This window comes from Pholcus phalangioides, unplaced genomic scaffold (genome assembly GCF_987345545.1).
Source record: "Pholcus phalangioides strain wild (caught in Gottingen) unplaced genomic scaffold, Ppha-v1.0 ptg000011l_1, whole genome shotgun sequence".
NCBI lineage: Eukaryota > Metazoa > Arthropoda > Arachnida > Araneae > Pholcidae > Pholcus > Pholcus phalangioides.
In genome coordinates this window covers 53,914,893-53,940,428 of record NW_028301604.1, presented here as the reverse complement: position 1 = coordinate 53,940,428, position 25,536 = coordinate 53,914,893, and the positions used below count along the sequence as shown (strand labels likewise).

The 25,536-nt window shown below is 35.7% G+C and overlaps 1 protein-coding gene across 1 annotated transcript in view; it reads left to right on the top strand.

The window, feature by feature from the left end:
* The first annotated feature begins 283 nt into the window (after positions 1 to 283).
* LOC149080567 (uncharacterized protein ZK1073.1-like) overlaps positions 284 to 25,536 on the top strand; it is a 59,865-nt gene continuing 34,612 nt past the window's right edge. Inside the window, exons 1-7 of the mRNA XM_089239697.1 lie at positions 284 to 492; positions 13,449 to 13,499; positions 20,834 to 20,897; positions 21,772 to 21,889; positions 22,032 to 22,094; positions 22,468 to 22,528; positions 23,368 to 23,454. Coding sequence (XP_089095823.1) covers positions 445 to 492; positions 13,449 to 13,499; positions 20,834 to 20,897; positions 21,772 to 21,889; positions 22,032 to 22,094; positions 22,468 to 22,528; positions 23,368 to 23,454 — 492 coding nt within the window. The 5' untranslated portion in view covers positions 284 to 444. The remainder of the gene's footprint in view (positions 493 to 13,448; positions 13,500 to 20,833; positions 20,898 to 21,771; positions 21,890 to 22,031; positions 22,095 to 22,467; positions 22,529 to 23,367; positions 23,455 to 25,536) is intronic.

Sequence of the window (25,536 nt, the reverse complement as noted above, 5' to 3'; positions counted from 1 at the left end):
TTCTTTTTGTAGTCTCCATCAACTTAGAATCAACCAAGTTCTACTATAATAATTTTGTGACGTTATTCACACTGAGTTTTTAAAGAAGGATTTCAGCACAAAAAATAGGATTTTCCGTGCATGTGATCTTGCGTTATTAATAATTTATTTATATAACATCAAAAACTCATGTGTTTGTTAAAACAATATTACTCTGTATTTTGCCGACAGATGCCAGCACACACACGAATCCCAGCATTGATTGCTTCCTCCGCGTGTAAGGATAAAGAATCAGAAGAGAGTGAGAGAGAAAGCGACGACCAGAATCACAAGCACGTCATCCGAGTTGGCCCTCCACTCTTCGATTACTGCTGATTGTTTTCTCCTGTAGGCATTTAAAAAAGCGCTTGTCTCATAAAATTCCAAGATTCTGCCTTTATTGGCTCAAAGTAGTTTTCATCCACCATGACAGAAGTAGAAGACACCTGTGAATCAAAACATCTCGACGAGAAGGTAAGCATCCACCACAACCCCTTCTCAAATGCCTGTAGAATGCTCCTTCTTACGAAAAGAATCATAGAGTATCAATTGTAACTTCTTCTAGACCGAGTAAGGTTTTTTGTGTATTGGAGAAAGACAGAAATTGTAGGTACCTGGCGAATGCAGTAGCGCAATCCATAATTAATCTTTATTCGGTATATTTCTCCAGGCTCTTCATTACTATTTTTTTTCCACAAATAATATACGGGAAGTATTTCTTGATGTCTGATAAAAAGTAATAAAGTTTGAATGCTTTCATTTTGCGCTTTGCGTGCTCTGTCACACAAGTGCTACCGTTTGTTTGAGAAATTAGCTATGAAAAATTTCTGCATCTGCGAAGGCAACATTTTTAGTTGGTTGACCCACTGTGCGAAGAAAGCAAACTGCTTTATATACAAAACGTTGCAAAGTTGATGATTAAAATTCAAAAGAATATATATTGTCATTCGAATAAACAATTATTTTCATCTAGTTTACAGTTCGATTGTTTACTTTCAGAGTTCATTAGAGGTTAATTACTCTGCGGCTGCGCATCAGAGGTCAAGTTGACCCAAAGTACCTCCAAGATACCTTTTTCTTTTTTTTAATGCAAACCTTAGAAAGGTCAAGAAAAAACAAAATGCGAATATTCTAGTGAAGCTTTACAGATAATTTTTAATTCACGTTTTCGGTATATCGTTTCTGAGATTGTTATTTGTGATGGATAATTAGAGAATCTTCATTTCAACCTTTTCCGAAAAAGCCGAAAAAAAATTCATTGCAGTTTTAATACAAAAAATACCATTTTACGTATTAATCACATCATAAAAATGATGAAAGTAACACGAATCTTTTATAGTCCATGAACCCAAATATAGAGAAAAGAAAGACTGACTGATCATGATACATAAAATAAACTCATATCGAAAATTCTTCCCGATTTCGCTTTTTTCTAGAAAAAAATATATAATAAATGAGAGATTTACTATATTTAGAAAATTTCATATCAAAAATTGAACTCATATTTCATTGTTAAATCGCGAGCTGAAGTAAATCAATTTGAGAACTAACTAATATAGTTATTATGTGCCATATTTTGTTCTAAAAATATAAGTAATACGAAGCATTCAAACAAAACTGAATGTTATCAAATATATTAAATGTTATGCATACAGTATAAAAAGACATATTGCGTTTTCATGTTAGCAACATGGTTGCATTTTAATCATAAATATGGAAAACAAAATTTATTGTGGTATGTGTTAAGCTGAAGCCTCTGATGTGTTGCAATGGATCAATCTTGATCGTTCTTTATTTGAAACGCAATACGTTTCACTTGATTTCGTATATAAGTTTTGTACTTTGAATCATATTTTCGAAATTTTTAACGATGAAAGCACTCTCGAATTGTATTAATCTACCAAGGATGCGCAGCTGTCAACAGAAAAAGATATCGAGGAAACTGTTTGTTTTCCATTTGCAACGTCCACGTGCGTGCCGCTCCCCTGTTCAAACAGCATGCTTCTCAAGAGCATTCATTTGGAATCCAGCCAAAGGATACTCGCACAAATAATTTTTGTTGAAAGGGAAACGCACAGAGAATTTTTTTTATCATATCTTCTACACCTCATTGATACACGTTTGTATATTGGAAATTTGTTAACGTTAATCAGCATACGCCAGGGTATGGATCATCTGTCTTCACTGAACAGTTATTTCATTGTGATATATACAGACAACTGCGTTAATGTAGTGAAGATGACTAGACTTCCGTTCTTTTATGATGGAAACAGTTTGCGAGCATTTTTTAATCTTTGTGAGCATTCTCATTCCACTCGACGACAATCAAAAGATCTTGGTCAGTAGTGCCAAATACAAAAAATAATTTTGGTGGGATCATGATTTCAAAAAACATTAAAGGCACATGTTCTATTCATGGAGCTTCACCAAACGTATCTTAAAAGAATATAAATTCTGTGGTTCATTTTGAATTTTGAGTAAAATATAAAATATTGATCGGCAAGGAGAGCAAAGCTTGCTGATAGTTGCCCCCCCCCCCCAAATGATTACAGGAGAAAATGCAAAAATCGAATTTTTTATACGGCATTTTGATCAAAAACTGACTATCAATAAAATTAGCGCCTCTCTATTACACCAAAAGAAATTTACTGAGATATATCGGTGTTTAAAATATTTTCATTTTTCCACTTTTTGAGTTTTTTTGAAGTCTTGAAGTTTTTCGAGACGCAGTTTTTTACAGTACATAAAGTTCATATTAAAGTACATTATAGTACATAAAAGTAGTAAAATTAAGGAATTTTAAACTACCAGTATCTCAGCGAATTTTCACGTGCTACTTTTTTGCACACAAAAAGCCAAAAACTTCTATTAGTTTATTTAAAAAAATTCACAAGCGGAAAATATGTTCGATCTAAAAAAAACCACACAGCTGGGAACTTTTGACGGCATAATTAAATGAGCTCACGAAGTACAATGTAAAATCAGAGAAAGACGTATTTAAAGTTCAGCTGAATTCAAAATCTAATTATTTTGATAAATTTCTCAAAGATTTCTTTTCAGTGAGTTTTCGACGAGGGAAATGCGTTATTTGGCTACAACCCAGTGTAAGTGATTTTTGAGGATTCTTTCCGAAAATAACTACTCCCCCGCTACACTCATATCTCTCTCTCTCTCTATTTTTTCGTCGAGGTCACGCTTTTAGCTTAACATTGACCGACCAAAATCAGGGATAAATTATTTTAGTATGTGAAAATGAAAATCCTTTGCTGCTAACGCCATTGCCAAAGTTTGAAAAAGTTTCTCTAATATGTCGCATTAAAATCTTAATTTTTGAAAGAGAGAACTTTGGAGAAGAATTTCTTTTACATAATATTTGATTAAAGTGTTTTCGAAGAATAATTTTTGCCATGATTTTTGTAAAATTGTTTCAACCTAAAATCTACTCCCGTTCAGAAAGTGATAGCTTTATTGACTAAAATCAATTTTTTTCCTCGGGTTTTGGGCCAAATTTTCACTTTTAAATTATATTTTTTAATATATATTTTAGAAATTAAAATACACTATACGACCAAAAGTTCTTAGACATACATGAAAACAAGAAAGCCTATCACTGATGTCAAAAAAGATGCTAACACTGGTATAAAATGATATAGACTGTCTTTAGAATGCGCAAAAACCGGAAATCAGAGAAAAACTCGAAATAAAACATCTTAAACAGGCTTCAGATATTAAATGCCTAACGTCGGGAAGATCTCTTCGGAAAATTTTAGCAATATTTACATGTATCTCGTTTAACCGATGATGTTCAGTGATGTCACAGTAGAACGTGAGTAGATGTTGATATGACATGAAGGCCAGGACACTGTTACTGGAGTTATCCCGTTTCAGCGATTTCTTCCAATCCAGCTTTATGGCAGAGATTGGAGAGAGAAAGAAAAGAAACTACGTAAAATTTGGAAAGAGAAAAAAAAATTCTAACGTGAACTGACATTAAATAGATAACTGAAAAAAAAGGACACAAAAATCAGAAATTTAAACCCATTTGAAGGTGATGTTCAAATGAAGAAAAGAACAGCAAAGGTTTGAATGCAGTTGAAAAAGACTGGAAAACAAAAAGAGCAGTTTAAGAAATGAGATCTACTAAGTGCTAGCAGATGCTACGAATGCTCGACTAAGTCGATCGTGATGTACGTTCGACTGATACAGATCGTAGGGTGTTTAAGAAAGTTATCCAGAAAAATTGCACGGAATCTGCTAAAAAAATCTGCAGTTAATTCCAAGATTCCTTCATATATAACGTCGGTTCTCACTTCCAAGGGTGTTGGTGAGATGACAAAAGAACCTGATTATCGAAATCAAATAACAATCGTAAAGTGATTAGTTACACACACACACAAGCAGGGTTTTTAGGGGAAAAATTAAACTGCACGGTATTCATTCAAAATATACGTGTTTTATTCAATCGTACACATAAGCAGTTTTTTGCAATAACAAACATAAACTTACAATAACAATACGAGACATTTTAAGCATCCGTTTTCGAGTGGGATGTTTTATGAATTAAAAATGTTTTAACGTTCTCCTTATGGAATCAACGTGAAAGCTCGTGACATTTTTCCAAGGCCTCCACTGATTTATTCCATCGAACGATGTTTTCGAAGTCTAGTTGAGTACGTATTTTGAAAATCGACGGTCATTGCAAAGAACGGTATTACCAAAAGAATATTTACGACACACCCAATGACACATAGATAACATATTAACTTTAAAATACGACTGTTTTGTACGTTATGTGTTTATGGTAGATAAATACGTACATCTTGCACAAGGACAGACAAAGAATTTTCTAGAAAGCTCTCGACTACAGTTTCGAAATACGAAGCATATGGATTCTGGATTATCTTTTCCCGAAGATGCGTGAACGCCCTTTAACCTAGTTCAGTTTTATCTTATTTTATCAACAAGTGAAGCTTTACGTTAACGTTAATGTTTATTGGGGAAACTCCTGAGTACAAAGGATAAAACTTTCCATATAAAGTGTGATATGATGTTAGTTATAAAAAATAAATGAAAAAAAATCTCGATTTTTTCACGATGGTTGAATGCATGGTATATAACTTCATAATTTTTATAATAATATATAAAACACGTAATCAATTCGCACCCTGAGATAACTAGAATTTACCTAGGGATTCAATTGCCTATCAACACGGAAGGAAGTGTACAGCAATAATAAAAAAAAATCATACGAAATTAATATATACGTTTGTCACACCGAATCTTTGTATGCATATCAGTGAATATATATCCTCACTAAGCTGACCATATTTCATTGAGAAAAATACAAAACGTGGCCAAAAAGTTACCAAGTTTTTTCAAATCGCCAATTATTGAAGTCATCACTAAAAAATGTCAATGCAACGAATGAAGACTTACTGCCAATTGCAACGAATTAATTTTTTCAGTGGCACTTACGAGATATTTCACCAAAATTGATGTTTTGTGTTTCAGCAATTACGAGATATCTTTCTCGCCTCCTTAAAACCCTCTTATTTCCGCAATGACGAGCAAATAGATTTTGTATATCGAATGCCGCCTGGCAGTCGAGTGGTTAGGGAACTAGCTTCTCTCACTGTGCAGGTCTGGGTTCGAATCCCGGTTCGGGCATGGATGTCTACTAACACTAACAAATTCCCTGGACGGATCATGCTGATCCGTCTGTGGCCGCTTTGGTGATAAACTTTTGTAAAAAAAGCGATGGTAACTTTGGTAAAAAACGCGAAAACGTTGGAAAAAAAAGCGACCACAGTGATCTCCGCTGTGGTGGTCGAGTGGTTATAGTGACGGACTCGCGATGCGAGGATCCGGGTTCGAACCCCACAGTGGTGGTCGGCTGAAGTTGGTTTTCTGTGGTTCCCAACTTCAAGGCGCAAATGCGAGCCGATCTCCCCGTTAAAAAGTCTCGCCACAGAGAGCAACAATCCTACAACGATAAATCATTCAATCATAACACTTCACTCATAGTTAGAAAAACTGGTGGCAGATGGCAGCACTACACATAACAAGCATTACAGTGAAACAAAAAACTTCACGTCAGGTTTCACTACACGCACATTCCCGCATGTACCGATTCGTTGGGGGTTCCGCGGGGGGGGGGGGTGCATGTGTGGTGTAGCAGTAGTAGGTAGGGCCTCCAAAAAATCGCTCGGGGATCCATGATGTTCTTAAGTCAGCCACCTCGTTGGGCAGTTTGCCTGTTGTGGCGTTGTATTTGTATCCCTTGGGAATACGTGAAGATCACGTTATTATTATTAAAATTTGCTTCTCCTACGAACATGTTTTTCATCACCCCAATCAGTCGAATCAACTGTCAGTGGGCGGAGTCAACTTTTATTCGCATTTTGATATCAAAAAAGAGAGAGAGGGATAAACGTGTTGAAATATATCCTTTTTTCTCCTTCACTTTGGGGTAGTACAGCGTCAGTATAAATAACAGAAAAGATAGAGTATTTTTCTTCCTGAGTTTATTGTTCTCGAAGTTTGCTGGGGGGGGGGGGCACTATCACCGGAAAAAAGACTTCTTGAAAAAAAGATGTGGCATTTTACAGGGGGCTCGGTTATTTCCACTGTGTATACCAGTTATAATGTGAAATTTATAAAACCGCGGAGGAATGGTTAAAATATATTTCATGAAAAAAAAGTTGAACATGACAAACATGTGAGAGAGTATATTTACTCATATTTATAGTCATAATTAGAGTGTAATGTAACGAATAAAATATCTGAATTATTATATTGATTTTAAATTGACATAAAATTCGTTAAAAATGCATGGAAAAACGGGGATCACATTATTAGAAAAAAATGGAACAGCCAAAAATATAGGAATGCCCGTAAAAAAAACAGACATCCTACTCTTCACTAATGTTAGTTTTTTTGCAAGTTAGTGGAATGATATACCTCGAAAAATTCTTGAAAATGGAAAGCAAAAATATTTTCGTATTGCCAAACACCTTCACTCGTTTTGCCCTCACTAAAGCACAAAGGGGGTCACGGTTCAGAAGGTGACACATTGCCCAAAGACAAATCGGCCTGTCTACTTCTAAGTGGTAGCTCCTGGTACAGTTGACCTGGGTAATTCAAGGTGGGGGACGTGAGGGCCCTGCTCTTTGATACTGGCCCGGAACTCGAGGCTAAAGTGCTGGCTGATGAACATGGGTTCGCTCTGTGGTTTAGAATTTGTATCCGAACAGGAGTCTTCTGCAGAAATAGGCACCGTATCTCGAATCAGTCCTCTGCTGACCATCGACTCGGGTCCTGTACGGTACTTGCAGCGTTCCGCCTCCGAAAGAAATGCACCGTATTACCTTAGGACAGGGGTTCGCAAACTTTTGTCATCCGCGGCTCCCTTGCCCAATTCATGGTCTATCTGCGGCTCCCCAGAATAGTTTGGTAGATATTTTTAATTATAAAAGAACCACTTCAAAGCATAAATAATCACAGAAATCAATATCTCCAGCTCGTCGCGACGCCCCTAGGAGCCGCAATGCACAATTTGAGAAACGCTGCCTTAGAACGATCATTGCACAACGGTGGAGAGGCCACACTACATACCCATGACCATCCTTGGAACGTATTGGACCAGACTGGACACGATTGTGGCCTCGGCTTTATTCTCTTTTCACTATTTGCACGATCAAAATTTACATTGCGATTTTTTTTGACCCGCCAGTGTATTTGGGTTTTCTCCAACTATTCTCGCAAAATAATTATTTTTTAAAAGCATAATTCCCATGCTTAAAAAAATAATCCTTCATAAATTAACGAAACAAAAAAATTATAAGATCACAATTCATCATTTTTCCGTTAAAGTACACAGAAAATAAAATAATACTGTGCAGTAGACTCTCGATAATTCGGCCGTGAGTTAATCCGGTCTGTCCAGTAATCCGCCGTTTTCTCGCCGTTCTTTTATTCTTTGGCCGGACCACTTTCTTATACGAAAAACACATAAGAGTATTGTTTTTTATATATGTTTCACAAATGCATGGATAATATAAAAACAAAGTCAAATAAGCGGTCTCAACGAAAGCATAAACATAACTTTAACCATACTCTCGTTCAAAAAAATGAGATTATTAAAAGGCTTGAAAAGGGCGTGAAGTTGGTTGACCTCCTTGCCAAGAGGAATGTACTCTCCGTGCATCCCAAGTTTTTTTTAATCCCATGGAAATAATACAGTTACGAGGTATAATTACATTTTATTTGTCACAAAAAACCAATGTACAGATTCATTATGCAAACTCATTGCACAGTAATGTTATAAGATAGAGTGGGGATTACGCTTATAACGTTTTTAAAAGAAAAACACCATGAAAAACGTTGTAAGTGGGAAAACGCTTTAAGCGAGAGATCTCGAAGAGCATTAGAGTGAAGGTTCGGATCCCGGAAATAGGCCGTACTAATCGGGAAAACGTTCGAAGTGGGAACTCTATAAGCGTGTATATAATATTCTAAATTCATATTCAAATTTCAGTTCATTTTTGGCTTAATATGGCGTTTTGTTAATAAAAATCTGGCGTATGGTACATAATAATGCCTTATTATTATTATTTTGAATACCCTCCAGTAATGCGGCGTACCACTTGTCTGATATGTTGCGGATTACCGAGAGTCTACTGTATTTTAAACTAAACTCCACTTCAAAGTAGTTGTAATTTCAGTATTTTCTTTCTATCTTGATAGCACTGAAAGAGCAACAGTTGTTTTTAGGTGGGAGATTCAGGGGTCTCCTGAATCACGTTCTAAAAAAAATTTAAAAAAAAACGGATTTTGCAGAACTTTTTAACCTAAAAAATATTTTTGCGACGATAATATGTAACCTCTATGAGCCATAAAAGTAGCTTTTAGGAAACAGTCTAACAGAAAAGCACTATACGTGCTTGAGATTCCAGAGTTGATGGAAAATAGCCAAGGGAGGCTTATAAAGACTTGTTGAAACACGGCAGAGTTCTTTGTCAATTTATGTTATTTGGAAAGTTTTGCTCCCGGGATATTTTTCATACTCGAGACTATTGTAATATAATAATGTCTAAGAAGAAGAAGAGTTCATGCACCTATATAAAATTCTTTAAATCATTAAATAATGTGCTTTCAAGAAAAGATTTTGCATTTATGTGAGCTAGCTCATGAACGTTGGGAGATGCGTATTTATTATTATGAGTTTTTAGTGGTATTTTTTGTAAGAGATGTTTTACATAGAAAGTCATACAATCGATTTAATGATGCCTATTATGGTATTTTTGAAACAACTTTATTCAATATGCTGCTTTTAAAAAACTGAAAAAAGTGGTTTTTATAGTTAAATAATTCGTTGAAAAAAAAATAAAACAAAATCGTATATTTTTTTCACAATTTGTTTAAACTGTCGGAATTATAAAGCTTTTCATCGACACTGTATAGCAGATTGTTAAACGAACAAAACAGTGTTTTTATCGGAATTTGCGAAAAAACAGTAGTATTATAGTATTCTCTATCATTTTCTTATCTGGAAATATTTTTTCGAATTCCCAATGGGGAGCCCTAAGACGGCGATAACTGGGGAAAGAGTTGCGTGTCTGGTGACCCAGATGCCAGACCATAGGGGTGCTTTGCTTCTTTAAAATTGTAAAAGGTGGCACCAAAATAATTGCTTACACACACACACTCCGGGGTATCAGAGTAAATTTTTTTCCAAGTCGAACCTGATCAAACAAGTTACAAAATGAGTTGATCGACACGTATATTCCAGCATGAAGTTGGGTTGCTTTCCTGCATCAATGTAGAATATGCGGTAAAGACCACATACAGATCATTAGTGTTAAAAAATTTAAAGCTTTATGCATTTTAGGTCATTTATATGATTTGAAAGTAAGATAAAATATATTTTATTTTCGTGACGGAACGATTATAGTATTTATAAGTTGGAAGATATTTTGATCAAACGCTTGTAAGTAAAACGAAGCACTGCAGTAAAAACTTATATTGTTTTGTTTTATAGCATATGTTAGAAAATAATCCCATCCTTCGTTTTTCATTTTCTTCACCTCGTGCACAAATGAAATAAATTTTGAAATTTTGTGGGACACCAAAACAATATTCCCATTTTATTGTCAAATGTTCCCATTGTCAAATGTCGTCATTTTTATACTTCGGCCAAAAAAATTTTCAACCTCCATGGCTCACCGCTTGAAAACATTGGCATTGTAGGAATACGACTTACAATGACTTGCTCACATTTAAAAAAATTGCATTGAATGAAAACTTATGTTTACCTCAGAAAAAAAAAGAACAAATTCGTTGGCAAGTGACTTATTTAGCAAATCAAGATACTTTCTAGATGTTATGCCGATTTGAACTTTGAAAAGATAAGTTGTTTGTCTTAACCGGGAATCGAACTCCGGATCTCTTGCAGTCCGGGTAAGCGCACTGACTTTTATACTACAGAAACATGACTGTTCGTCTCTTATAACACGCACAGTAGCATGACTTGCTGAGTAGAAGGCTGCACCCTCTCTTGACTTCGGTGATTGGTCTCCAAATGACCATAGTAGAAACGTATTGTGAGCTGAGAGAAATCATCTATCTCTGACATATTTATGTTTTTTAGCTTTGAAAAAGATTGTGGTAACTCAAATTGTGGTAAATTAAGTTAAGTTTCAAACTACGTATTTCACATTTATTTGTGCCCTACAGTGCCTGTATCTTACGAATACGGATATTATTCAGCAAGACACATAGCGCCGTCTGCCGGCAACATCGATTCTATCCGTGAAAATTAGTGGATGATGCTGAAAGTGTGTGTCGTCATAGTTACCGGAGAATGGCTGCGATCAATAAGGCTACCGTCTCAGTTCACTTTCCTTTTTATTTTCACTCAGACAAAAAGCTAAGGTAGTCTAATTCATGAGCCTTTCTTCTTGTAAATAAGTAAACCTTTTCAAGATTTCAGAAAAAATGAAGAGTAAAATAAGATAAGATGAACAAAAATTCGTGTTGGAATTAATGCAACAAGCGTCAAGATCAAATGGAAAAGAAAAGTTGCAGATACCATTAAATATTTTTTTTAAAAAATTACTCTTTATCCTCTCCCTCGTGAAACTTTACTTACTTGACTTAAAGTCTAATTTCGAAAGTTATCAGTAGTGAGATTTATCAGTCACTGATCACCATTCATGACTCAGTAGAACACGAAGGTTTGTTTGTTATTAAAGCTTCTAATTTAAGTCTCTGTAATTAATGGAAAAAAAGTATCAAAAATAATTTTATGATGCAATCGGGAAAACAAGATTTACTTCTTTCTTTCTCTGTTGCAAGTGGAAGGAGGTAAACAATAGTGAGCGAAAAAGTATTCGAAATATCATTAACATGCAAGAAATGTCAATATCGAGAACAGCTTATGTAAGATTAAGATAGAAGATCTTAATCAAACACACACAGTCAGATTTTCAGCGTTGGAAGTTTTTCTTTAATAAGATATTACATATTAACTTCTTATAAGATGAAGAATTAAAGCAAGTATCGTAGTTTCCGAAAGATAAGTTGCATTAATGTAAAATCCGCTCCCGTGAAAATGACCGAAGGAAAACGTTATGAGAGAAATAAATATAAATTTTAGTTAACATCATAAGTTTGACTTAATCCTAATACGTATTTAAAAGTTTAACGTTCATTTACTTTCGAAAAACTATTGATTCCGCATTATTCTATGTTTTGTTACCTTTCGAGTTTTATTGAGGAATTAAACATCATTATTGATAAAATAATATCATCGATTGAAAGTTTAAATATTATTGGGTGCGGTAGCAAAGGTCGATAAGATACTCGCCTTAGGATGTTTAGAGGTGTCGCGATTTCGATACCCAGCTCGTCCATGCCAGAAATTTTCCTGACACAGGGGTACAACGGAAATGGGGACATGACCACAGAAAACGATTGCTACCGCAGGAAGTCCCACATCGTGGGGTTACCGCACCAACCTCTCGATAAGTATCAAAACAGGCTGCCGTTCGGAATCGGCAATAAATTGAATGTCCCGGTCTAATTACCCTCGTGTGCAGAAAATGACCGTGATGACATTGACAAAAATGAAAATGACAAAAATGATTTAAATATTAATTATATATACAGTCAAACCCTCGGTTTACGAACGTCTCGGTATGCACACAATTTGGTTTAATAACAAAAATCAATTCATTTCACGTACTTGTCTTGGTTTACGAACATGCAAGCTGAAAAAAATTAGACAAAATCCTAAGGAACAATAGAGAGACTGGGAATACGGCCACACATGGCAATTTTTTTCTAAATTCTTTTCTCCAAATACGACTCTTCTTCTCCATCTCGTGGATCAACATATCATTTTAAACTTTCAGAAGGTTTACATAAAATAAATTTATCAGAGATTATTTGATCATTTTTGTCACACCATGGTGATCTTCTGTACACTAGGGCTAATTAGACCAGGACCTACAATTTATTGCCGATTTCGAATTGCTTATAGTGCTTATTGATAAAGCTCAGGGGCATGTGACAAAACCCATGAATTCGGTTTGGAAGGGATGGTGATCAGATTGCTTTGCAGGCAGAAAAAATTTCGAGGGTTTTGACACTGAGATTAATAGATGAAATGAATGAGACTAAAAAGACAGGAGTCTTTCTCTGCCCTGGTATAGGACAATATCTTTAATGGTTGGGATAGTCTCTCTCTCGGTGAAAGTGTTTTAGTGTCAGTAAAGTGATGGCAGTGAAACCAATTGATGCTTTGAATTAGTTTTACGTTATGCACTAAAGGGTGAAGCAGTGTTATAAAAATTGACACTAAAAAATCTTTGGGGTCCCATGATTATTGATTCCTATGGGGAAATGTTTCGGTTCGCAAACAATTCAGTTTTTAGGAACAGAAGTCAGGAACGAATTAAGTTCGTAAACCGAGGCTTGACTGTACTAAGAAAAACGAATCCAAGTTTTATTAAATTTTTGAAGAAGTTCCAGTGAGTTTTGAGGAAGTATCGCGTTCTTGTGTGCTGTTTGTGGAAATATGATAGAAAGATTTGTTTTTTCACTTTCTTTTCCCTCAGATTTTTCCTCTAAATCAATTGTACATAACAAAGAATTATGAAGTTTTTACATCAGCAATTATGAGGAAAATCCGAGAAAAACGAAATAAAAGTAATTTGGAATGAATGAATAGACAAACAGTTATTTGTGTTTATAATTAGCCGCTAAAAAAATCAGCTTCTTGTCTATCTTTTTTTTGAAGAGAGTTAGCAAGTATATAGCTGGTGCAAACACTGCAAAGAGTAGAAGGTGATTTGATGTAGACATTTACAGTATATTTTATATCATCTTCAAGTTTGCATCTGAATTTTGCAATTCTTTATTATTTTCAGAAAATCGAAGTAATCACCCAAAAATGTGGAACTCTTCATGTTCACGTTCAGGTAAGAATACTCTTTTGAAAATAAATAGTTGTTTCATGTGTGTTTACTCGCTCCCCTATCATAACATAGCATGATATAATTTACTTGTGCCCAGTCAATCATCTGGCTATTCCGTTTGTTTTTTGTGTATGTAAAGTAATTCATTTGACAGTTGTTTAAAGTGACCTTCGAAGCCTAGATTTAAATTTAGCAATTATTTCTATGTAATAACATAAAGGAGAAAACTGTTATTTTTATTTTCCTCCCAAGTTCTCTGTATTAACGGTCACTTTCGTACACAAGGGGGGGGGGGGAGTCTTATTTTCTTTCTTTGTGATTATGCATGCACCAATCATGGTTTTGTAATTTAATTTCTAATTAAAAAAGAAATGAATATAGTTTGAGGAAGAGGTGAAAGCGATAATCTTTTAACCACAATTTTGCGAAAATAACAATAACAACATTGAAATTATGTTTTGTAAAAACTAATAAAATAGTCTCTAGTTTATGTTGTTGTTTTGTTAACGGAAGAATACGCAGGAAATTTCTAAATTACATCAGAAACCAGAGGTTTTTACAAACTGCTTTACCAAGTCAGTAACGGTTACCTGTTAGGAAATCTTTTTTTCGCGATTGCTGCAAGAATGTTCGATCTTACCTCAGCATCTTTTTTTTTTCTCACTCAAATTCGTAACAGATATATCGATTCTAGGAGGAATAAAACTGTCCGTCGGGAAAATATCCTGATAGAATCGGAAAATTTTCTCACGTACACCATAAAAGAAATTCCTAGTCGATTGCTTTACGATACGGCAACACACTCGCTAAACTTTTTTCTTTCAGATTTATTTGTGTGTATGCTGCTGCTACATTAATAAATGACTCGTCAAATGTTAAAGTATGGGAAAAATTTCAAAATTATTCAACGTAAGCGAGTAACAAATGCGATCTGTGATAGATTTCGATTTTGGTTCAATACTGGATGATTTTCGTGCATAAGTAAGAAAATTCAATTTCTAGCCTCCCTTTTTTTCCTTGCTCGTTTTAATTTTCTGCGAAAAAGTATAAAATGAATAAAATAAAACTGATATATTTCCTCATTCGTGAATATAAAATCGAAATAATTGTATCATTTAAAAGTGTTAAAAATATCAAGATCTTGTAAAAGAGTACTCAGTCCAGGGTAGTTTCAACTCTGATGAGATAAGACGGATTTGTTTTCTCTGTCGTTCAATTCTATTTTTTTTAGTTCATTAGATAACATGAACTTTGGTTTATTCAAAATAATTGTTTTAGCTTATTCAGTTTCACGTTATACGTACACAGTGTATGTCATGGTCAATGTCGAAGAATGGCCAGTTCACAAATTGGCAGGATGAAGCCTGAAGTAGTCTAGTTTTCGTATAATTCGGACATGGTCCAAATGACTTGGTAAAACTTGTGGCCGATCATTTCGCAAGCTGTCAAGACTTCGAGCATAGGCCGAAACATACACACCGACGTCAATTAAAAAGACTGTAAGAGACAGATGTAAAATGTAAGTTCTATAATGCAGAACTTATTCTTTTTAAAATTTTTTTTTGAGGTACTGTTTATAATTGTTTTTTCTGCCCTGGTGATGCTAATTGGAATCACTAACGACTTGCTTTCACAGTTCATTCTTTGAGGGAATGATACCGATCAGCATGACATATTGCAATTCCATTCTTTGCCGATAGATTGCAGTGGTTTATTTTTCCGTTGCGATCGATTATGCGAGCTCAGTTTTATTCCTTTTGTTGACATGCACGTATCATTCTGATTTCTGACTATCCTGAAACTTCCAAAAATTCCAGCAGGTAGTTATTGTATTATAATCGGAATAATTTCAGAATTTCAACGCTGAAATTTATTTTTCAGAAAATGTTTGACATTTGTTGGAAAAATGTTTCATTGGGACTAAGAGTGAAATAAAAAATGATAGAAAAAAGAAAAAAATTTCCAATTGTACAACACAAAATTCAGGTCCAAAAGTATCAATGGTGATATCGCTATTACTGCTTCTTTCACAGTCACTCGAAGATAAAGATATTGCTGTCTTAAGAAAGAGTTCACATGATTTTCGAAATGTTTAAGCCATTAAACAAACACCTCGGAATTATGCGTGCCGTGTCTGAAATATTGACAATACTGGAAGTATCCCGAACCGGGCTGTAAGAGATCGCGGCAAAGAGACCTTGTTAAGGTAATCTTGTTCTGCACTTATTATGTGGTGCCCAGTTTTTTTTAAATGTATTTGAAGTTTTGGAGAACACCCTGTATATAGCATAATACCTCACATTCCGTTGATGTCTGTTTTCTAGTTAGCCAAAAATATCTCATAACACACCAGGTTATTTCAGTATGTTTTTCTGATAAATTAGGAAGAAAAATTTCCTCATTCCTTTATACAAGTAATAGCTTAATAGTAGGGGGAGACCGAGGCTGGTTGGCAACAGTTTCCAGTTTATTATTTTTGAAGGCAAGTGTAGTTTAGTTATGACAATTTTGATTGTGTCTACGGAAACTGCATCTATTCGGCTACATTATGGTATTTTTTTCATTCCTGAATACCTGACACACAGACTCAGTGCTTGAAAGTCATCAAGTCAAGTGTGGCCAACCAGCCCTACCCTAGCGGGGTAGGGTGACACACCACTCTGTGATAAGAGAGAGGTAATAAACCAATGCTAAAACGACATTTTTTTTTTCAATGTTTTCTTCAAAGAAAATTTTTAAATATAGTAGAACAAATCAGCCAAAAAATCGGCCGTCCAAGCAATCTCAGTCATTGTAAATTCGGTCTTTAAATCAGTCTTGATATTTTCCCTCCTTAAACTAAATTGTTTGTTCTATTTTTTAAATTTTTTTACACTCGAACCTTCTCTCTCTTTCTCTAATATAGATCACAAATGATACTTCAAGCTTAAGTAAAAAATCTTAGCTTTATATAGTCATTAGTAGGTAGGTTACGAAAAAACTAAGAAGAGTGAGGTAACTAAGAAGAGTAAGGTAACAATTACCTACACCTACCTACTGTTAATTACAGCAATTCAAAACTAACTACGTTAGTATCACAAGTAAGTAACAAAGTTAATGACATTTCGTGTCCACTAAGTATTCGTTTTCACAGTTAAAAATTAGGAACACATGAACTTGAAGTATCCGACTACGTCAAAACCGTCATTTTGGAACAAAATATAAATTTTTATTTTTTATAAAAGCCCTATTTATTACAATTCCAAAACAGGCCTTGTTTTATTTATATGCTTAGAATCGAAGTTGCGTTTTTACATACAAGTAATACGAGAATGAAAACTTTAAACGGGTTTTATGAAGAACGCAATTTTTTTGACATTTTACTTGAGTTTTGAAACATGATTCCTAAAAATCTATTCATTGTATCATTACGAAATTTCAGTATGATATTCTGCTACTTATACTGTTGAGGTTATGAACATAATTAAAGGTTAGTCATATATGTTTGTCTAACTACGATGTTTTATAGGCGATATGTAGAGCGAAATTTCAAAAGGTTCACGCGTACATTAACAGATGTAAGTGCAACTTATGAGCATTTCATGCAATCCCTTAAGTTTTCGTTCATAATCTGCATAATTATTATCTGAATGTACTGAAAAATAACAAAACATTCCATTCATAGAATTTTTTGCAATCGTGTTTCGAATATTACACGAATTTTGCTTAAAATTTGACATAAAAAGAGGACATAGGTGGTACAAAATTTATTAATTTCACCATTTTCAGACACTTTTTATAAAAAAATTGCATTAAAATTCACTCCAGTACCATTTTACGGAAAAGTGCCTTTCGAACGTAGTCGGATACCTTAAGCGTGCGAACTTTATTGACCACATTCGATAATTGATACCAAACTTCATCTTTGTTTTTGGGCCAAGCCCAGTATGTCCCCCTCCCCCTTCTCCCTATCGTTGGTAACCAGGACATCCTCTCCATTCAACATAGTAACTCTTCCAGGGTATCTCTTTCCATAGCATACGACGACAACGTAATCACCTGGTGACAGCCCTGCTATAGGTTGTGTGTGAATTTCATTTCCTCCATTAAAATATAATGTAGATGGGTCAGTTTCGTAGTTTCCTCCAACTCAGGAGGCATTTTGTCTGCTGAACTCTCCCCAACCTTTGATGTTGACGGCATGTTTGCAACGGAATAAGTCCATCTTGGTCGTTCTCAGAGATAATAAGTATAAGAGATAGTAGTAATATCCAGAGATATTATGGTCCTGGAGACAATACAAGCTACGGGTGTAACCTGGGATCGTAAGGGTTTGCTTGAGCTGAGGGTAATCAGAGAAATCAAAAAAAATTCTCAAGAAGGGGGGGGGGTGGAACAAAAAGTTTGGGAAACTGATCTAGCCCAGTGGTTTCCCACCTTTTTTAGTCCATGCCCCACCGAAGCATCTCCGAAATCATGATGTCCTCCCCCCCTCGTCGGTAGAAATTTTGTCTGATGGGGTACCTCCTCCCCGTGAAACTTCACATTTCATAAACTTTGTTTTGTTATGTGAAGAAAATTACTTTTTTCTGTTATGTTGTTTTTGTTTTGCGCCCATAAATTTGCAACCCGGGGGTTTTGCCCTTCCCCTCCAATGTTCTGTCTCTTCTGTTCCCATTACTTGTGATTATTTTTCTTCAAAAAAGTAAACTCCTATTCACGTTGAAAGAGCCAAAAAGGTAATTTACTTAGTCGAAAGCAGTGGTGCTTTACCAGAGGTCCTCAATTTACGGAAAATTCACCGCAATAATTTACAGACGGAAAAATCACCAATAGGAAAATTCTCCGACAACAGTTCGTCACACTGGTGACGAACTGCTGTCAACTGTTGTTGTGTCGATGCTGCTTGAAGGTGAATGTGTGAGTGATTGAGTGAGTGAGTGACACAGTTAGTGACCGTATGAGTGTCCGAGTGAGTGACCGTATGAGTGACTCAATCATTAACTCGCTCACCTGCTAACTTACTAACTCCCTGGCTCACTTACTCCTTCACCAACTCCCTCGCTCACGTACTTATTTGCTCACCTGCTCGATCACCCACTCACCTATTCATCCCCTCACTCACAATGCCACTTTGTAGATGAATTGTTTGTCAGTGAACTTTTTTTTAGTAGTGAATTTGTCATGTCCGTAAATTTTCCCAGAGGTAAATTTTTCTTTCGGTAAATTGCGTGGCGGTGAATTGTCTGTGAATTTTGCAGCGGCGAATAGTTGGCGATAAATTTTCCACACAAAAAAACGAGTGTCCTTGGAGAGACTTCAGCGGAGGAAGCGGGTGTTGTACGAGAGCTTGGAAAACAATTAACTCATTGTTTTCAAATTGCCATATATAGAATATTATTTTGTAAAGAGTGACTTTCCTTTTTCTTCATTTCATTTATTTTGGCAGAAATTGCCCATGAAACACAAAACATTAAGAACCCCAGGTCAAACTACTTCTGAGAAAAACACTGAGAGAGAGAAATAAAAGAAAGTCATCACAACAGATTTTTTAAAATGTAAAAATTTGAAACGATATAAAAAATGGTGGAAGTTCTGAAAAATTCCAATTTTTTGGTTTACACTTTTTCTGGCTGTCGATTCTTCATCTTTGGTTTGCTACCTTTCTGGAGTTCCATTTTTTTCTCCTTTGCTTCTTCTTTATCTTCCCTCAGCATTTTTTTATTGGACGGTCAGTCGGGATTTCAGATTTTCTTTTCTTTTTACCCCTGTTTGATTCTTTTCTGGCTGGTGCCTTCGGAAGTGGTAGTAATTTTTCTGGGAAAATGACGGAAACATTGCTGCTTGAAGGTCACACTGCATTTGATGACTAAGCACTTGGGGTAGCTTGCAAGATGACGACACTTTGCTCAGCGACCTCTCCAGAGCCTACATTCACTGTTCTTATTTCATCTGGAGAAATTCGGCACTTCGGTTGGCTGGCACATGGCCAACCTGACCCACTATAAGTTAGCCAACCAACCTCAAACAGGATTTTCAAATAAATGTGGCAGCATACGTGACCAGGCATCTCAAATTGTAGAACCTAATACACCAAAATCAAATGCTTGGTTGCACGTTTCAAGGAATAACAACTGCGCCAACGGGAATAACAATATCTCCCCCTCATATGTTTATCACAGAAAAAATTATTGAAATAAGAAAAATTTACTTACCAAATCGAAAAACAGAAATTCTGGTGCAGTTTCACCATCACGGCTGGAATTGCACTAAAAACTAATTGTCTACGGTCAGGCTGATAGTGAAGATCACTTGAATCAACTCTAGCACCGATCAGAGGTTCCTGGTGGAAGCTGATTGCCAACCAGCAACGGTACTGTACTGTAGTATACTCGCGCGTAGGCTATATCTTCATTATTGTGATCGAAGTGAATCAATCTTCATAGTAAATAATTAGATTAAAATTATTATCGCTTCATACTCAGAAACTGAAATATAAGCTATTTGTTATACGGGGTGCATAGCAAACAGGGAGTATGGCATTTTACTGGCGAACCGTTGATTCTAAAGGCATACTTCCAATTAGAAATTTTTTTTCAAATAACGTGTAGTACTCAGATATGACATTCATGTTTCAAGGGGTTGTATAGTTATTAAAATAAAAAATTAGCTTTTTATGCAATTCCCGTATGCCCAAAACCCAATTAAGAAATTGTTGCCCCGCCTCTCTTGATGCTAACAGAAAACCGCGTTAAATGCGGCTAAAACGGTTTTTCCGCATTTACAGCTGTTTTTTTCCCAACTTTCCTCCGTTTTTCGAATTCGAATAATTCAGTGAATATTTCACTTAGAAACGTGGAATTTATTTTTGTTCGCATCAAGAGAGACAGGGCAACAACTTTCTAATTTTCACAACTTTCATTTGTGCAATGCTGAAAAGAAGGCTATTTTTTTGACGGTTCATGGGGCACACGGGGACCGTATAAAAAGTTAACTTTTTTATTTTAATAACTATACAACCCTTGAAACATGAATGATATATCTGAGTTATTTGGAAACTTTTTCTAATTGGAAGTATACCTGTATTATCAACGGTCCACCAGTAAAACGTCATACACCTTGTTTGCTATGCACCCTGCATATTGGGCGTCAGTTAATCATATGATAAAATGCCAATTTCAATATGCACAATTTTATTTTTTCGAAAAGACACAATTATGTCTTGGAATACTTAAGCAGAGATGTTGGGGGGGGGGGTGGGAGGGGAAAGGAAAGCATTTTCCTCCATGACACAATGTACCTCCTCTCATGTTGGAATGAATGAATAACGGATGGAAACATTTTTCTTATATTTTCAGGGTGATCTTGACAATGCTGAGAAAAAGGCTATTTTTTTGACGGTTCATGACATTGGAAGCAATCGTAAGTAGATCACTCACTTATAAATCTTTATTTTTCCTCTGATGTTTCCATCTCGTCGACTTTTTATATAACTGCTTAAATTTAGACAAGAAAACTTATATGCAAGAGGTGAACAAAAAGTACAGCGAATATTGCTACCGAGCACAATCTGAGGGGGTACGCAGGAAACTTCTATGAGCATGTAATACGTCATACCTTAGTTAGGTGGTTCTCAAACATTATCAGCCGCGGCTCCCTTGTCCAATTCATGATTCACCTGCGGCTCCCCATAGTAGTTTAATAGATATTTTTAATCATAAAACAACCACTTCATAGCATAACTAAGCACACAAATCAATATCTTCAGTTCGCCGCGACGCCCCTGACAAAGGTTGGCGGCACCGTTAGGAGCCGCGAAGCATATTTTGAGAAATACTGCCTTAGTTGAAGAAACGATGTTTGAGAAATGATGTGTGGAAAACGACCTAAGAAATGGACAAACGGTTTCATCCTGCATCATGAGAATGTTCCATGTCACATATCACCTTTTATGTGTCAATTTCTGCCATCTGAGACATTACGGCGGATCTTTATCCACCAAACTGTATTTGGTGAAACTGTATATAGGCAAAAGTTTGGCCCGAGTTCTTTTTTTTGCCAAAAAAAATCCTAATTCATGACAAGAATTTCAGAGTAAACCACACACACGTACAACGATTTGTTCAGTTTTTGTCTTTGAAGTTTTGAAAACTCCGGTGACTTTTGGTTCAACCCGTACATTATATGCAAAGATAAGTGCATTACAAAAGTCTGACCTTCTTAGTTATGGTCTCAAAGTATTAAATTATTCAATTCTTATCATAACAATCAAAATAATACGAAAATCAATTTTCAGATTCCTCTTTTCATGATTTTGTGAGTCACCCATCTATGTCTGAAATAAAGCAAAGATCAGTATTCATACACGTAGATGTGCCTGGACAGGAAGATCATGCAACTGACTTTTCTAATGAGTGCGTATCTTTTTTTTTGTCCTTCGTTATTACCTCTGATGTCTTTTTTTTTAAATCTTCTAATTTAAATATAACAAAAAAAATTTAAGTCCTATTATTTTGATCACGATCATCTGTATGAAATACTCATTTTATTTTATAGGTTTGTTTTCCCAACCATACAAGTTCTCGGAGAAGAACTAGTAGCAGTCCTGGATCACCTAAAGTAAGTTCTATGGGAAAAATAAATTTACAAGTGCACTCGTGTATATCACAGTACTGACATTTTTTTGAAAGTTTTTTTAGGATTTTTCATTTTATAAAAATCATTTTTCGGTGAATTTTGAGAGAGAGAGAGTGACACATAAAAAAAATCATAATAGACCCTCTGACTCAAAATGAAACTGCCCAACATAATAACACATTAGATAAATAACATTGACTGGATAGAAATAAACACAATGCATTGTAGATAAACACATTAGTAAATGGCATTGATGCTTCTTAATTTCAGATCAAAATTTTTTTAATGTGACAAATATATACTTTTAAATAAGTTAAAGTAATAAAAAAGTTTCATTTTTCTCATTGCTTTACAGAGTCAAATTAGTTGTTGGGTTTGGTGAAGGGGCTGGAGCAAATATACTGGTGAGGTTTGCGGTAAGTGTAATTAAGTGATTAATAAATATGAATAAGCGATGTACAGTAGACTGTATAAATATTTATATATAGATGTATATGTTACGGCAAACGTGATAAATCGGTGACTATCCACAATGGCCAGCTGATGAATATAAGAAATAAATTTTAAAGAATTATATGCCAAAAACAAAACATCAGAAATGTCAAAACAAAACTATTCTAACGAAAGCAATGCTTGGGTCATCGTCAAAGGGAATCATCCTTTCATTTGGTCAAACAATGGAGACATTTCTGATGAAAGGTAAGGTTTAACCGGTAAAACAATCTTCTCAGCCCCTAACGCTGGTCTGAACATTAGAATAAAAATTTAAATTTTCGAAAAAAATCAAACGTGCAAAAAAACTGCTATCGGATACAAATAATAGAAAAATATACAGAAAATGTGCTCAAAAAACTGGGTTAGAAGTTTGTCAAACCTATGTATAAAGAAAATTTGAAACTATAAAATATTCACACCAATATGCAAGGTCTGAAATTTACGTCAAAAGATCACATACTGACATGGTGAGAACTAAAAATGGTACTTGAAAAAGAAGCCAGATCGCAAACTTTGTTGTCAAAAGGCAGAGCCGTAACTAGGATTTTTGCCACCCGGGGCAAACATGATTTTGCCTCCCCACAACTTTAAAACTCGATGATTTTATAACGGCGTTCTTTGTTCCCACCTAAATCTGCAACCCCCTAAATTTTTCCGCCCGGGCAGTTGGCCCCCCCCCCCCCGTCCCGGCCCCTTGTGAAGGTTTTTAAACTATATCAACAAATTCTAGATTATATATACAGTATATTTCTGGTTTTAGCTGGCGCATTCTTCCAGAGTTTTGGGCTTGATACTCATACATTGTGTGGCAACTGGTGTTGGAATGATGGAATACTTCAAAGATAAAGTAAGTACATAACATACTATTTACATCATAGCTAGATTTTTTTTCCATGTATATTGTTTCGCAATCATATTTATCATGAGAAGGCAGAGCTTACACAAAATAGCGAGCGATAAAAATTAAGAAAATAGTATTTTGTAATATTGTAATTATTATTGTAAATAGTAAGTATAAGCTACTATTATTGTATAATAGTAGCTCTCTTAAGAGTATTATTGTAAATTACAATAATACTCTTAAGAGAGCAGGAGCAGCTCGAGACAAAATTCTCACCCGTGCAAGCAGGGCCGGATCTTGAATCCTGCGAACTACGTTGTCGCAGGGGTGCCAACTGAAGGGCGCGATTTTGTAGGTTTTGTTTCAAAGGTGAATATTTTCAGAGAAAATATCACTACAATATACCAATAAAGACAACAAGGTCGAATTTTTGCGAATTTACGGTGGCGATATAACATCGGTCCATTTGGCGCCAAACGTGATGAACTGAGCCGAGAGCGATAGAACATTGAACGGATACCCCCTTTTTCCCCAAAAATAGACTCGTCCATCTACTGGCAGACTGGCGCTTACGCCACGGCCATAATCTCGTTCCTCGCTAGGTTTCTCTACCGGGATCCCGCACCTGAAATGCCCCAGAGTATTTTCCCGTTCTCGGGATCACGTAGCAAACGAGCAGATTATTGCTAGCTCAACACAGTTATTTTAACCGAAAATAATTTTCGGTGTCTATGTTATTTTAAGGCATACCAGGTTCATTTTCAGGCTATTGATACTGCTGTCATCTTTGAAAGAAACAGACATTCATGAACATATGCAGGTTACTCGTTAATAATTGTTGTATCCTTATGTGTATTGTTATTCCAGGAGGTATTACATTTCTATGGTGCCTAGACATGGTTTTTTAGTAAAGTACAGGGGAAAAAACGATGGATGACTGAAAGGATCAGAGAAAGAAAGATGGGTGGCTCGGCCAAAAACTTACTCTAAATACACTATTGACAAAAAAGAGCGGGGCGGAGAAACATCTGTATTCATATATACATATATATGAGAAATTCTTCTGTAGATTCTCGACAGTAAATACGTAGAAACATAGTTGCGGAAAGACAGTCAAGCCTTGCTATCCTGCGCAAATTTATGATGCTCTGTATGAAGCCTCCCAAGATAAAAAAAAAATTGACGCTTTTGGCAAAAACACTGCTTTGGGGCCATTAAAGTATTACGTAAGCAGATTTTCAGCCATTTTTGACCCCCTCCCTCCCCTTGCCAGCAAAAGTCAGCAAAACACTGACCCCCCCTTCCCCCTGTCAGCAAAATTTCGTCAGCAGCTTAGAATATCTCATATCTTCAGAAAGGGATGGTTGATGACGTAAGCAACCTTCAAACCCCCCTCCCCCCGTCATCAAAAGTCAGCAAATCCGAAACCCCCTCCCTCCCCCCCTCGATGCTGACGTAATACTTGAATGACCCCTTTGGGAATTGCTCGAAAACTAGAGTTTCAAGTTCCTTCGCTGTTTAGTAACCTGGCATGAGATAATGTACTGTTTAAAATAAACACGGTTAGTAAAATGTTACAGAATGTCACCTGTGATCTACAAAGTTCAATGAATCTCTTCAAAAAAGGCGTCCAAGGGTTTCTTGAAAACAAGAGGCCTGATGATGGAGTCAATGGTGTTATTACAGACGCAACATGAATGAACGTCAGAACTTTGCCACTGAATTTATCCCATTGCCGAGATCTCTTCCAGCCCAGCTTCGTGGCAAAGTCCGGAACACTTTATTTTGTGTAAAAAAAAAAATTTACAACATTTTCTCCGGACAATTGGGTACTGTCGCGATTAACAAATTTTGTGGTGATTTCAGACGAGATGGGGTTGGGAGTTGAAAAGTTACTGGGTTTAAGACGGATGAATGTACACATATTAGGATGGAGGTATATTTTAAAAGCAATTGGAGGGGGCCCCCCACATGCCATCTCATCTGTTGTCTCACTTGTCATGTTATATACACAGGATACAAAAAAAAAAAAAAAAACATACGAAATGAGATTTTATTGTGAAATATGAAATATCCATCGGAGCGAGT